This window comes from Rattus norvegicus, chromosome 7 (genome assembly GCF_021556685.1).
Source record: "Rattus norvegicus strain SHRSP/BbbUtx chromosome 7, alternate assembly SHRSP_T2T, whole genome shotgun sequence".
Classification (NCBI taxonomy): domain Eukaryota; kingdom Metazoa; phylum Chordata; class Mammalia; order Rodentia; family Muridae; genus Rattus; species Rattus norvegicus.
Window position 1 is genome coordinate 142572659 of NC_141540.1, and position 15833 is coordinate 142588491.

Below are 15833 nucleotides of genomic sequence, written 5' to 3' on the forward strand. Positions count from 1 at the left end.
GGGTTAGATGCAAGGAACCCTGGGTGAAACCAGAGGATGCTTGCTCTGGCTTGGAGCCAAGCTCGCCAGACTCAGCATGCTGGAGCAGCAGGCTGGAAGCCAGGCTGCCACTGGAGCCCCCCAAAGGCCTTCCAGGCTTAGCACTGGGACATTTGGAAATGACTGTTCGTTCTGGAGAACCTCCCAACAGCCCAAGTTCCCAGCCCAACCCAGCAACAGCGCACTGATCAACTTGAAGACATCCAGTTTCCTGGACTGATCGGAAAGCTGATAAAACCAGGGCATCGAGTCCAGCAAAGCCATGGGAACTATAACAGACAGCTTGAAGGAGGGACCGTCGGAGCACCTGGCTCTTTAATTCGAAGATACATCCTGGGCCAAAGGGCTAGGCATATGACTCCGCCTTAGACCAAGAACTTTCCCAGCCTAGACACGCACATCTCACCCAAGGTCAGATGGAGTTAGAACGTCAGTGAGCCAATGGCTGTTTCTCCTGTTCACCGTGTCCTAGATAAAAATCTCTGCAGCTGAGAAGCAGGTGGAATTAAATTTAGATTTCTATTGTGGCCCGCCCTGCCACAGCCTCTGAGAGGGGAGGAGCAGCTGGCAATGCTCCCCTGGGATCCACACTAGTTCTTGCCAGCCTGTATCTGATGGGTGATAGATGATGGGCTGGCTTTGCTTCTGACAACCTGCCTTATGGGAAACCAATAATTCATTCAGCACTGTGGGATATCCCATCAAGCCCGCACTGGGATCTTCCAGGTCCTCTCAAGGGACAGTGGGAACCAAATAAGATAATGCAAGCTAGGCATTTTATAGAATTCATTTATAGAATTGCTCATTCTTTTCACTGGGATGACCTGGATGTGATGGAGTTTGGCCCTGATGAGACTCTTCATTGGCCACACCAGGAAACCTTTTCTAGTCTTCTGATGCACCCCAGTGCTGGTATATATTGTTCCAGCTCTACAGGGCTTCCTATAGCCCCGAACATAAACATCTAGACTCTAAGAGTCCTTCCTTGCCTCTTCTCCCCGTATTTCCTGTGGCCCTGGCCTGAGGTATCTCTTTGCTCACAACCTTAGAACTGGGGTGTTTGGTTCCCTCCTTCTAGTTCAAGGCTTCCACTCCCCTCTGACTAAGATAGTCGAGTCTTTTGAGGTTAGAAAAGGCAGTGCCGTGTTTTCTGGGGCAATCCTGCCCAGAAGGATGGGAAAGATATTCTATGATTGACCCTGTCCTGATGCTTTTTCCCAAAGTCACCCTGAATTCCCTTTGAGCATCGTACACATGAGTGATCCCAGACCACACCCTCTAATGGGTCTACCGCTGACAAAAAAACAAAAAACAAAACAAAACAAAAAAAAAAACCCTCAGGTTTATTTGACGATCTTGACTTCGTGATTGTCTTCTACTTGATTTAGCCTTCGCTGGGGTCTGACCTTATTCTTCCCATTAAACATACAAATCTACTCTGGCTCTCCCTCATGCACTCTTCAGGCAGCAGAGATGGGGAATGCTCCCATGGGCACATCCCCACCGCCCCTGTGACTTCCCTCAACCTGGTGCCAAGCAGTCAGTCAACATTGCTTGCAACCTGAAAACTCCCCCAGGGGGCCTCTCTCATCATAGTCAATAGATGGTGTCTCTCACTGGAACCAAAACTGCTGTAGTGTCCACCTGTCCAACTGGGTCATCAGCTGGGGCCAAGCCTTCTTGCCTAGGCAGGCTCTTCAAATATCCACAGATAACAAACCCAACTCCCTCCTCCCTGGGCTTCTCTTCAGATTCTCCAGCCTTTCCTTTCATGGCCAGGCTTCTGATGCCCACCACTACTGTCCTGGTCACTGCTCACTGAAGGGGCTGCTCTCTGCTACTAATCTTGGCATTCAGAGCCCCCAGAATGGTCTCACAACAGAAGGGCCTGAACAACTCCTCTTCCTGATGCTTCTCTTCCTGGTTCCCACAGTCACCACCACGCCCTGTTGACTAATGTGTTCTCACCAACAGCTAAACGCTGTCAATCATTTTTATGTTCATTGCTGTCTACCCTCTTCTCCTTGGGCTACTGCTTGGGCTCTTGGCTTTTTATTTCAAATACAGAGCCCTGTTTCCATATCCTCTTTCTCATTTTCCATTGGGACAATCCCTCTGCTCACATCTCCCTTCTTAGCCTGCTTCCCACAGGCCAAGACAGAAGTCAGGTGTGCCGCCAAATACTTTTTAACCAATATAGGTTGTAGTCTGAACTGAATGCATCTCATACCTAAATTCTGTCTATATTCCTTCATGGGATGAAAATCTTATGATGTACCTGCAGACAGACTCTGAAATTCCACATAGGATACAGTTATGGAGTGGTTTGCTCCACTTCACACATTTCTACAATGTGTTGGTCATAAAGCACCTATTAAAGCCACTCTGGCCTTTGAATGTGCCTCAGTTCCCTTGCCTCCTAGTTTAGTCTGTCCCCTTGTCTTTTAGTCTCCTGTCCAGACAGCCCTACCTGGCTCCCTGCCCACATCTGTCCCTGCTTTAACTCCAAGCCCTCGACCATTTTCCAACCTCCAGAAGCCACCTCTACCCTCTGATGACCCCCGGTGTAGTTCCACCATTCCAGTCTGCTTGGGTCCTCAGGGGTCTTGTTTATGCCATCAAGCTGGAAGACCCAAAGAGACACACACTCGGTTTTCTCTTCCCTCTGAACCTTCTTTCCCTACTCATAGTATGTCATTTGTGTTTCAGCACCTCAAGATTCAGAAGTCTATCCGTTCTCCATGGCATCTCAGTGACGCTGCCACTGCCGGCTGCACAATGATTCTCTCCAGTTTGATCTCATCCCATAATAAACCACTATAGGAGCTACACAAATGATCCTGTTGAACAACTGTGCAGCTGGCTTTTGAAGGATGAGCAACTTTACAGACTAGTAAGGGTGAGAGTTTGCGGGCCTTTCCAAGATGGCACTTGGCAATAAAAAATAATAAAGGCAATAACCCTTGGGTGCCGATGGTACCACCGCGGGGATGTGCTTCCAAGCATGAGAACCTGGGTGTTCTCCCAGAATGTAAAAGCCTGACATAGTGACACACACTCACAATCTTAGCATCAGGACGGGCAAAGAAGGGTGGGAACACGGGGCTCACTGGCCAACCAATCAATTAGCCTAATTGGTGAGTTACAAGCCAGTAAGAGAACCTGTCATCCCACACACACATACCAAAAAAAGAAAAGAAAAAGAAAAAGAAAAATGACACCCAAAACTGACAGCCAATGTCCTCTGTCTCCATAGGCATGTGGGCATGTGCACACAACTGCACACACACACTCCCATACATGTGTTCCTGCACACACATGTGCCCATACTCACATGAGAAGAAAAATAAGCCTTAACTGTTCAAATTAGGATTAATTTCAAAGAACTGACAAAAATAATAACTCATCTTCTGGCCACACAATATACGGAGATCACAAGAGAAATTTATTGTAGGAAAAAACAGAACTGCCAAGCCCTTCAGAGTTAAGCTTCCAACCAGGAAATGAGGTCACAAGCATTACCCAGCAGCACCTGTGGAGAAGCTCTCCCGGACAGAATTATAGACTCAGCGGTTGTAGGGACTAGGCAAGCAAGTGAAAGGGTCCTCGGAACAGGAAGCAAAGGAGCATTCCCTCTCTCATGACTGCTCATTGGCTGGCACTTTCCTCTTCCTGCCCCCTCAGCACAGCTCAAGTATTTTTCATAGAACTGTAAATTAAATTTTAAATTAGGAGACGAAGTCTGACAAGGTGCTCGGAATCAGAACACAAGGGACAAAGGAGATCTGAAAATGAGTCTTGGCTTGTTTGCAAATACCCAGGCCATTTCCAGATTGACATAAGGCTGCAACTCTCATTCCCCAGGCCCAGACACTTGCATGGAGCGGGGCTGCCCTGCAGGTGCCCGTGTTCTCATCAGAGCCTTTTGGAGTGGGATTCAGGAAGGGGTTGGCTCTAAATGCAAGGGGCTGCTGGAAAGGGAGAGGACAGAAACAGAACTTGATTGACTACCTTATCCTATCCCCACCCACTGCTAAGGACAGTCTTCCTCTGACAAGGACTTAAGTCCCCATACCAACTGAAATATCCCGGCAGGACTGTTAACCAGGGGATAACACAGGTCAGCACAGGTATGGCCTACAGGTACCGAATCAGAACAACAAGCCTACCCATGCTGTCATGGTGAAAGAGCATGAGTGGCCCCGAAGGCTCTTGGCTCAGACCTCCCCCTCACTAAGTAAACTTGCCTTGGAATAATGATTGCAGTAGGCCGCTGCGGGGTGGGTTATTATTTACTAGCAGCCCAGTTTAGGAACGGGGACCTGGGACTGAGGATCTCAGTGAAGTCGTTCACCAAGATCATTTCCTTCATTGCTGGGCAAAGCCCCTGAGGATCAGGACAGTAGCAAGACCAGCAGAGGGATGACTGAGTGAGCATGTGTCTGTCTCTTCCTAGAGTCTGAGTCACCTAGAAACTTGCTGGGACCCATTGGGAAAAGATAGGCGAGGGAGTCCGGGAGGGATTGGGGGAAAAGACCCTAGAAGTGCAGGGGCCCCGGCTGCTACTCCACCACGTGCCTGCGCGAGGTGTGGGTGGAGGTCTGCAGTATCTGCGTGCGGGAGGAGCTGCCACCGCCGCTGTATTTGCTGCTGCTTCTGCTGCTGGAGCCATAGCTCCCGCCGCCTCCGCTGCCGCCTCCCCCGCGGGAGCCTGTTCCTCCTCCACCTCCGCGGGAGCTGCCGCCGCCACCACCGCCTCCTCGCGAACTGCCGCCGCCATAACCTCCTGAGCCGCCGCCGCCGCCAATGGTCACCTGGCTACTCTGCACCGCTGGACCAGGAAAGGACAGACACAGAACGGCCAGGAGAACTCAACAAGGGGACCCAGCAGCACCAGCCCTGAGCACCTGCCCTCCCCCTTTGAAAACAGGCATTGGAAGTCAACGACACACTTCAGAAGGGTGTAGACATCCGTTTAAGTAAAGCGTGCCGCCCCTGTTTAGCCAGACAGGCCCTCTGTGCTCAGTTCTTATAGAGTACAGATCCTAAAGATCTCTACCCGGTGTTGTCAAGTATCTCAAGCAAGGAAAGTAGGCCTTGCTCACTTTGGTGTGTTTTTTTTGTTTTGTTTTGTTTTGTGTTGTGTTGTATTTTGATTTTTGTATGAGACTAGAAAACAAAAGCAACCGGGCCCAGCCCACCCTTCTCTGCCCAGCACCAACCAACCTCCTGTCCCTGGACTCTCTGCTACTTACAGATGCTCACTTGACTCTGCAGAGCCCCCGACATCCTGTGAAATCAAAGCATACGCGTCAGTCAATCCTAGGAGCGGAGAGGCTGGTGGAAGGGTAGAGCAGAGGTGTCCCCCAGCACTGGCATGCAGCCTTGTAGCATCTGTGGGTCACACGGCTGCACCCAGCTTTGACTAGGGTAGAAGCACGATGCTTGGGAGAAGGGGGCTGATAGCCATGGCTTCTTCCCTACCCTCGTAACCTATACATCCTAACTTGAACGTTCCCACTCACCCTGGACAACCTTCCCAGGGAACACCTAGCAAGGCCTCTCCAGTCTCATTACTCCATGGACTCATCCTCATCTTTGACCCATGAAACGTGGCTGCCGTACACCCACCTGCTCTCCTCGCCCTCCAAAAGCTCGCGGTAGGTGGCGATCTCCACATCCAAGGACAGCTTGGCACCCAGCAGTGCCTGGTAATCTCTCAGCAGCCTAGCCAGGTCCTCTTTCATCTGCTGCAAGGCCTCTTCCGTTTCTTGCAGCTTCTGCTTGGCATCCTGGAGAGCTCTTTCTCCCCTCTCCTCTGCATCCGAAATGGATCCATGCATCTGTTCGATCTAAATCCAAGACGGGTGGGGGAGCACAGAGGTGTTGAGCTCCTGGAATCTGACCTGGGTCTCATGGGAGGTGCATGTCTGGTAAGCCCACCCTGAGTCCTGTCCCACCTGCTTCTTGATGTTGGCGATCTCTGCCTGCAGCCTCTGGGCGTTGCGGTTAAGCTCTGAGATCTCCATCTTGCTATTCTTCAGGTCATCTCCATGTTTGCCAGCTGTGATCTGCAGCTCTTGGTACTGTGGGCCAGAGGTACCATCATGGTCAGTTCACTAGGCTCTCCCAGAGAAATATATCTGTGCTGCTCTCTCTTGGAGTGAGTCCACCTAGAGTTGTGATCACACATACTCACACTGACCCCAAAACTCCCTCAGCTGAGCAGCAAAAAGAGACAGTACGTATGTACGTACACACACACACTCACACACACACACACTCACACACACACACTCACACACACACTCTCTCTCACACACACACACACTCACACACACACACTCACACACACACACACATACAAACACACACCCCTCTATAGGAGGTCTCCCTCCTCTCTCATTCCCACCAGTCTGGGCAGGCTCATAACCCACCCAGACAAACCTGTTTCTCAATCTTTACCAGCATTTTCAGGCACCTACTTTCACACAGCCCATACCCACATACCCGCCCACCATAGTCCTTGTCCCTTTTCCAGAAAGATTCTCTTAGCAGAATCTGCTGGTTTCAGAAGCCCTCAGAGGCACCCATACTCATTTCTTTCTCTCCTATGCCTTATCAACCAGACTACACCCAGGGCATCCTCAGGAAGAGTTGACAAGAAAATGTGCATTCTGACAAAGCTCTCCTTCCCCAGTCTCCTGACAACATCCACTGCAGCCCAGAACGTGTTTTCAGACTGTGGGACGAGGTCAGTGATACTGGAATTGTCTTTAAAATACACAAAGCAGGTCACCACATCCTAGTTACTCAGAACTCAATGACTGGGCTTCAACCTTTGTTCCTTCAACTAGAGTCTTAACCATTCAAACATATCAATTCATACTCAAGAGGTTGTCGAAACTTCCCAGTGGCACAGTGACAAGTATATTTACCCAGTTAAGTTCCCATACTGCTAGGAATGTTGTAAAATATTTGGAGTCCCAGAAAGTGACTCTAAAGTTTCTAAGTGACACATAAAAAAGTAGAAAACTAAAAAATGTGCTATAATTAAAAAAAGTGAGAGTAACAAAGTAACAAAGGTTGTAGGGGTTAAGAACCTGTTTGTGATCAAAATGTGAATGCTTCACTCCTTCTTTAAAAGGGGAACAAAAATACCCTTGGCAGGGAATAGAGAGGCAAAGATTAAAACAGAGACAGAAGGAACACCCATTCAGAGCCTGCCCCACATGTGGCCCATACAAATACAGCCGCCCAATTAGACAAGATGGATGAAGCAAAGAAGTGCAGGCCGACAGGAGCCGGATGTAGATCGCTCCTGAGAGACACAGCCAGAATACAGCAAATACAGAGGCGAATGCCAGCAGCAAACCACTGAACTGAGAATAGGACCCCCGTTGAAGGAATCAGAGAAAGAACTGGAAGAGCTTGAAGGGGCTTGAGACCCCATATGAACAACAATGCCAAGCAACCAGAGCTTCCAGGGACTAAGCCACTACCTAAGGACTATACGTGGACTGACCCTGGACTCTGACCTCATAGGTAGCAATGAATATCCTAGTAAGAGCACCAGTGGAAGGGGAAGCCCTTGGTCCTGCTAAGACTGAACCCCCAGTGAACTAGACTGTTGGGGGGAGGGCGGTAATGGGGGGAGGATGGGGAGGGGAGCACCCATAAAGAAGGGGAGGTGGAGGGGTTAGGGGGATGTTGGCCCGGAAACCGGGAAAGGGAATAACACTCGAAATGTAAATAAGAAATACTTAAGTTAATAAAAAAAAAAGTAATAAAAAAATTTTAAAAAGAACCTGTTTGTAAAATGCACACCTGGGTTTGGTTAGTTATTTTGATGCTTTTTATAGGGTTTAGGAAAATGAGTTCTCCAGAAGGATTAACTAAAAACAAGTAAACAATACAGGCAGGAACTATCCTGTCATATTCAGTGTTGAGGAGAGAAAGATAATTTCTGAAGTCTTTTATCATAGACATGTTAGACTTTAAAGTCAGGAGGCAATAGCAGTTTGAGGACTGTCTGTTATTTTAGGGGGATGCAAACTTGAAACCCAAGCTCACCTTGGTTTGGTACAGTGCCTCAGCCTCGTCTTTGCTCTTCTGTGCAATTAATTCATATTGGGTGCGCACTGCATCGATGATGCTGTCCAAGTCCAAGGAGCGGTTATTGTCCATTGACAAGATGACATTGGTATCACTGACATGGGTTTGTATCTGGGACAGCTCCTGTGAAACATGGAACACAGTTCACTCCTTCTGCCCTTCTCCCCAAGGATGTCTAGGGAAGCCAGAAACCTAGGCTAGGAAGACCTTTTGATAGAACTTTCTCTTAATTGTTCTGTGCTATGAAACATAAAGGGAGGGCCTTAAGTATTCTGACTAAAGGTAGAGGCCAAGGCATCTGGCAAGAGGAAGGAACCCGTGACCCCACCAAGCTTCTCTTGTACTAACTGCCCAGCCTTGCCGGGGCTTCACTGACTTTGATCCAGGCCCTGGACAAACACAGTTGTTCCTTGTTGCCATAAGAGTTCTCAGAATCAGTGGAAAGGAATCCAGTTTGGAGCCATTTGGCTACAAAGTTAATTCATGCAATATTCTGTTGGATGGACGGCTCATAAGGTAAGTGGAGCTTCTGACACAAGTGTCAGGTCAGAGCATGAAGCCCCGTGTTAGACACAGATGACAGGTGGGGGTGGGGAGCTCACTGTCCTGCTCTCTGTCCTTCAGTTTGCCCTTACCACAGAATCCCTTCCATTGTCCTCTATGGGGTTTTCCCAGAGTCCTGTGGACTTCCCACAGTGTGTGAAACCTGGTTGTTCCCCTCATCCCCCAGGTGGCCTGAGCACAGGAAACTGCTTTACCCTCACTGATCTCAAGATGCTCACTGTCCCCACCCACATCTCCATGAGTGCCACCAGAACCACTGAAGTTGAGGGAATGCCCCAACTGGGAGAGGGGGCTGGTAAGATGAGCCTTCTCCAGTTCTCACTCTTATGGGATGTGGGAAAAGAAAAGGGGCTTCTCCTCAGGACTGCACTCACCGTATCAAATAGATATTTCAGGAAGTTGATCTCCCCGTACAGCGTGTCCACTCTGGACTGCAAGTCTGATTTGGCCATGAAAGCAGCATCCACGTCCTGTGTAACAAAGGTGCTCCATTTTGTCACTCAGGCACTGCTGGCCATCAGTTTTCTGGCTGCCCCCAGGTCAGTGGCAAAAGCCTTCTGATTTACTTCCTGGCTAAAAATGTCGTCACTTCACTCAAGTCAGAGCTAGAAACTGAGTTCCTAGCCAGAAAGAGGCACACCACCACCTCCACAGCTAGGTCAGCCACACCAACTCCCTAGGCCCCTCCCAAGTCCCCAAGGCTATATGCAACTGACATTTAAAAGCTGCCAGTTAGCTTAACTTCTATTTCCAAAGCCTAGAGGACTCCCGGAGCCACAGTAGTATGGGCCTGACTTTCTCGTGTGTCAGGGCCCTGCAACTGGACAGAGCACACTGCACATTAGTCCAAGAGGTCACCCTGTCCCTAGCACAGAGCACCACCAGGGGTTTCCTCCTACCCAATCCTGAGCTCCCCGAGGACCCCTCTCCCCCCTTACCTTTTTCAAAACAACAAAGTCATTCTCTGAATTGGTCCGTTTGTTGATCTCATCCTCATACCTGTGAAAAAAGATGAGAAGAAGGCTGTAAAGGCTGACCTGGCTCCTTGAGATTCAGCCTCCCAGCAGAAAACCCAGACTACTCTCCCAAGCCTCCACTGTCCTGAACCCAACCCCCCCACCCAGCACTGCTGCCCCCTGCCAGGGCCTGGTGCTCTGGCAGATGAATGGCTAGAAGTAGCTCCCAAAACTCGTAACCAACAGGGTGAGGACCAGACAGGAAACCTGAGAGACGTGCACACAGAATGCCCCCCAAATGTTAGCATTTACTCTGATGTTCCCTCGAGCTTTTTCCATCACGACCATAAAGTAACAACCCCCTTAACTAAATCTCTTAAGAGAAAAACTTCATCTACAGTTTTGTCTTCACCTCCAATGTTTTATTTTTCCCGTGTAGACTCACACAGGTGACCCTCCAATGGCCCAACACAGTAAGCCCATCCAGGTGATATCACAAGAAGCACCCTTGAGGTGGGAGACTATAGAAGAGGACACTCAGGCACCGACAGTCGCTCGTGGACAACTGGTCGAAACTCAACCATCATCCCTACCATGACTGCCCGTGATTGTGCTTAGTAAGCGCCAATGCTAAAAACTCTTAAGTATCATTTCTTCTCAACCGGTGTTTCTCAGAGTGTGGTCCCCAGTGCATACATATGTACTGGATGCATCCCAGACCCTCTAGATCAGAACCACTGGCCCCGGGCGCAGAGCCCAATGCAACGGGATGCATCTAAAATTTAAGAACCACAGATCTACTCCTCAGAGCACTCAGCAAGGAGGGCAGACTCCGGGCAGAGAGGTGAACTCATTGTAGGGTTCACTCATCTTCTACCCTTCCCTGATCCATATGACACCTGGTTTCACCGCTGTCCTACACAGGAGTGTCATATGTAAAACGGTGCCCCTTTCGGTTACACAATTCAGAGCCCACTTGCTCCCAGGCCCACCCGCAGCAGCATGACCCTGACAGTCTTCTCCTTGACCCCTTTGCCCCGCCCCGGATCCTTACTTGTTCTTGTAGTCCTCCACGATATCCTGCATGCTCCTGATCTCTGAGTTCTGGCGCAACTGCTCATTGGTCAGAACATCCACCTGCCTCTGCAGCTGATTGATGAACTCCTCAAAGATGGGCTCCAGGCTGCTGGTCCGAGTAGACGTGTTCACCTGCTGCAGCAGCTCCCATTTGGTCTGCAGCACCTGGTTCTGCTGCTCCAGGAAGCGCACCTGAAGAACACCCCTGGAGCTCAGAACAGTTTTCTCCGTGTGAAGAGAGACCAGTGGCTTTACAGCACACTCAAACCTCAGAAATTCGAGATGGGCCTTCTGGCCAGCGAGGGAGGCAATGTGGTTCCTTAGGTCACCTTCAGCCAGTTTCATCCAGCTATACCCCTTTATATAACAGACCTCTCACACCACACTTAATTTGCCCATGCCAACATGAGCAAACACCACTTCCTTCGTCTTTATTATTGCGACAACGCCTAAGGCAAGATGCAGAAGAAACAGCGGGTCTCGGAATGTTCTTAGGTGGGTGCCCCTCCATTCACTACTGTGTTTGCTGCCTACCACTGTGGTTTCTGAGACAGCAACCTTGTTTAAATGCTATTATAGCCCCGCCAGAGAATTTTAAACGCGTGCTTTTGCTCTTTGAAATCCTGCAATGCATTTAGATGCCCCAGGTAAGAGCTTTGGGCTGACAGATACTTGAAAATATGCCCCAAATTTGCTATTTCCTTCGCTCGCCTAGGAAAGAAAGCACAGAAATGGCTCTGTGTTTTCACCACTTCTTCCTTCTCTAACTGTGGGAACAAAGACTGGACACAGAGAGGGAGAGGTCTGGCGGTGTGGATCAAATGCATACATGGCACTTGCTCCATGTCACCAAACCCAGCTTTCACTTTCCTAGACCAGTTTCCCACAGATGGATCTTCCGCTCCCATGCAGTGATAGAGAAGGCTGTGCTGTAGTATGCTTCCCTCAGGTGAATGCAAGTGTGTGCACACACACATGCACAGTCTCACATTCATATATATATATACATGTATAATGTATACATATACTACATATACATATACATCATATATATCATTATACATATATAACACATACATGTACATGATATACATATGCATCATATACATATACATAATATACATATACATCATATACATACACATATACATACACATCATATACATGTACATGTACATATACATATACATACATGTCTAGCACATATACCTCTATAGGCATATTTACAGGCACAAATATTCACATCCACACAAACAGCCATATTCACACACTCACCTGTACACAAATGCATGTGTACACACTCAACTTTACATAAATACGTTTATATACATCCATTCGTATATGCACATCAACAGAGAGACAGAGAGAGAGATAGCTCGGGGAGCCATGAAAGGGATGGGAAATGCCTGCTTTGTGGGGTCAGAACAGCACTTTGCGTACACTCCTGTGATGAAGCGCTCACTCACTATACGGCACCCAGAATTCCCAGGCCCCTGAGACTCCACCTGTCTAGGGAGCCAGCCCTGCCAAGTCCCTGTGGATAAGAATGTGACCTGGGAGCATCATTCTCAGGCCTCTCTTGGTTGACTTTATCACAGCAAGGGCTTGGGCAACCAGCCCTCACGGTAGACTTGTCAGCACAGCTTGGGACGCCCCCACGAAAAATTCCTGCCACTATCTTCCTTCTGTGGTGTCACTCCCAGGGAGTGGGAAAGTCACTTCTGCACCCCATTACAGCAGTATGTTTGGTGACGGTGGCGGCTTCGACGTCTTCTCGGATTGTGGCTTTTACTCCAAATGAGACACAAGACTCCACAGAGGATTTATAAAGGTGAGGATGCTGACCTTTGAAAGGATGCCTCTGCAGTACTATTGAGAATAGCCCAGGAGCTGGAGAGATGGCTCAGCCATTAAAGGATAGGCTCACAACCAAAACTATAAGAGAAGAGCCCAGGCTGTGCCAAAGGGGAAGCAGAAACCAGGATGAGAAATTACAGTTACAAAACTTTGCTTTCTTCCACACCGGAGGCCTGAAGGCTCATTGTCCTCACAGGGCCTGCTCCAAAGGGAGATTATGAAGCCACTAATTCCCGTTCCCTGCTGCAAAATGTAATAGGCTTCTGTCCTTGTCAGGAGCCTTGATCAAGTGAAAAATCCCAGATTAATTTCCAGAAGTCTGTGGGACTTTGTTTGCCAGTTTTCCCTGCTCCTCCCTTGGCCAACCTTGGCCTCCTGACAGCATCTCCCTCACTGATAAGCCCTTGCTCCAGGCAAACCTTCCGGCCCTTGCCTGCACTCAGGCACCATGGTAACTAAGCATGCTTCTCATCCTGAGTGATCAGAAGTAGACACAAGTGCATGGTCCTGTTGAACTAACTACCCTGGAGTTGTCCATAGCCCTCCCTCTCTCCCTCCCTCCCTCCTCCTCCTGCTCACACACTGCTCCATCTCCAACACTTGCCCTGATGTCAGGCAGTGGCCATTGCGCCTTCCTCTGCAAGTAACAGAGGGAAGGTTTTTACCATAACTGTCTGTCAACCTCTTCTCAGAGACCATGAGGAAAACCTCATGTGAATTAGGGAAAAGGGCTTCAAGGTGGCCCTTTGTTGGCCCTGGGGGAGGAGGAGTAAAAAGGCCAACTTAAATAACGCCTCATTATACGTTACTGACCTTAGTTCCCAAAAAGACCTGCCATCCAGAAACTCAGCTGATGCCCACCAACATCGTCCTAGCTGTTGTCACTGCCTCTCTCTCTCTGGCTGGACCACCACATCCCTTCTTTCTATCACTTTCCCAGAAATGTTGACATTTGAAATTCTCTGAAGGGGATCACATATTTCACTCCTCCTCGCTTCGTGGACATCCTCTGTCTGACAGCTGTTTGGTTCTTCTTCTGTCTTCAAGACCCAGGTAAACCTGGGGTATCCCAGCAAAGCACTCCTAGTATCCAGCAGGCACAGCTCAGGCGCCTTTGGGCTACCAATGACCCAAAGAGTATCACATACTACTACATCTCCCGTAAACTGTCACAATTCCCCACCATTCCATTTTGGAGTTGCCTGAGAGCCTAGCTTGTGTCCCAGTAGCCCTAATAGCTTTTGGGTACAGTGGCATACAGGAAACCTAATAAAATATTTGTGGATTGAATGTGAGCAGGGCAGTTAGGCAGGTAGATCGATAGATAGGTGAATGGGTGGGTTAACACACAGATAAGTGCACAGCAGGGAATGGGTGCAGGCATTCATGTTGGTTATGTGTATGGGTGTGGGCAGGAGGGGTAGATAATGGTTATCTGGATGGTAGATGAGTGGGTGGATGGAAATAGAGATGGATGGATGCAGATGATGGATGGGTGGGTGGGGTGGTGGGTAGGTAGATGAATTGCGTGGGTGAATGGAGATAGGTGGATGAATGAGAACAAATGAATGGATGTGTGCACCTGAGAAGATAAGTGGACAGCTAGATGTGTGTATGAGTGAGAGGTAGATGAACAATGTGTGCGTAAGTGGATGGATGATGGATGGATGGATGGATGGATGGATGGATGGATGGATGGATGGTGAATGATGGGTGAATGATGGGTGGACGATGGATAGATGGACGGATGGGTGGACAGGCAAATGGACAGGCAGATGGATGGATGGACAGATGAACGGATGGATGGATGGATGGATGGATGGATGGATGGATGGATGGTGAATGATGGGTGAATGATGGGTGGACGATGGATAGATGGACGGATGGGTGGACAGACAAATGGACAGGCAGATGGATGGATGGACAGATGAACGGATGGATGGATGGATGGATGGATGGATGGATGGATGGATGGACAATGGATGGATGGTGGATGATGGATGGATGGATAGATGGATGGATGATGAATGATGGATGAATGACAGGTGGACAATGGATAGATGGACAGATGGATGGATGGGCAAATGGACAGGTGGATGGATGGACAGATGGACAGACAGATGGGTGGATGGTGGATGGTTGTTTGAGTAGGTGGGTGAATGTATAGGATACATAGGTGTGTATAGATGGTGGGTAAAAGGACAGATGTGGGAAGCACAGTTGATAGAGTGGGTGCCGAGGTATATAAAAATGAGTAGAACAAGGGTAACGATGTGAGAGGAGTGCCGTGTGCATCTGTGGCGGATTGCCACGCCCCTTATTGACTTTCCTACTAACAGCACATCTCCCTGCCCCAGAAGCCTGTGTTAATGCTTATGTTAATGCTCAGGTGAAAGCATAGGTTAAAAGCCTAGGTTAACCACTTTCTTCAGTTCCCAGCATACACACCAGCAGAAGTGACTGCCATCAACTTAAACAGTACAGTGGTAGCTGCATTCTGGCAGAGGGTGAGACCCTCTTGGCCATGTGATGGCCACCAGGGACTCTCCCAGCCCATAAGGTACTCACCTTGTCGATGAAGGAGGCAAACTTGTTGTTGAGAGTCTTGATCTGCTCCCTCTCCTGGGTCTTGATCTTCTGAATTTCAGGATCCACTTCTAGGTGAAGGGGCTCCAGGAGACTCTGGTTAACAGTCACCTCATGGATGCCCCCGGGAGGATAAGAAGGACCGAAGCCACCAAGCCCAAAATTGCTAGTGCCAAATCCGCCCCCAAAACCACCTCCAAATCTGCCACCTCCACCATAGCCACCCCCAAAGCCACCTCCACCAAAGCTTCTTCCTCCCCCAAATCCTCCTCCAAATCCTCCTCCTGCCCCTCTACTCTGGCAGAAACCACTGGCACTTCGCCCCACTAGGCCCCCAAAGATGCTTTTACTACCACCCAGACTATAGAGACTCCTGGAACTGAACCCACCACCATAATCACCTCCACACCTCCTCGACTGACCCACAGACACCAGAATCTGTCTCCCACCCCCAAAGCCTGATGAAGACCTGGTGCTATAGACCCTCCTGCTCCTAGAGCTAAATGCAGACTGAGAACTGAACTGGCGGCTCATGGTTGCTAGGGCAACCAGAGGCACAGGTAGCAAAGGCCCAGCGAAAGGAGACAGAGAGCAGGGACTGCAGGAGCTGTGACTCTCTTGGAGAGGATCTGGCTTGGT

General features: G+C 49.2%; 1 protein-coding gene across 2 annotated transcripts; it reads right to left on the reverse strand.

Moving 5' to 3' along the window:
- Window positions 1–3463: 3463 nt before the first annotated feature.
- Window positions 3464–15833, reverse strand: Krt77 (keratin 77). 2 transcript variants are annotated; one of them, XM_087558565.1, is made up of 10 exons: window positions 15177–15833; window positions 10729–10943; window positions 9657–9717; window positions 9093–9188; window positions 8113–8277; window positions 6000–6125; window positions 5671–5891; window positions 5295–5329; window positions 4618–4870; window positions 3464–3748 (listed from the first exon to the last, which is right to left on the reverse strand). In XM_087558565.1, exons 1-10 carry the CDS (start codon window positions 15726–15728, stop codon window positions 3730–3732), a joined length of 1743 nt encoding a protein of 580 aa, XP_087414691.1. In that variant the 5' UTR covers window positions 15729–15833; the 3' UTR covers window positions 3464–3729.

What these genes read in the sequence shown, in the direction of transcription:
- Krt77 (XM_087558565.1), bottom strand. Translation starts at nt 15,728, where the DNA reads ATGAGCCGCCAGTTCAGTTCTCAGTCTGCATTTAGCTCTAGGAGCAGG. An exon ending in ACTTTGTTGTTTTGAAAAAG is followed by an intron (nt 9,189 to 9,656) that starts GTAAGGGGGGAG and finishes TTTGTTACACAG; the next exon opens with GACGTGGATGCTGCTTTCAT. An exon ending in GCAGAGTCAAGTGAGCATCT is followed by an intron (nt 4,871 to 5,294) that starts GTAAGTAGCAGA and finishes TTCCTGGTCCAG; the next exon opens with CGGTGCAGAGTAGCCAGGTG.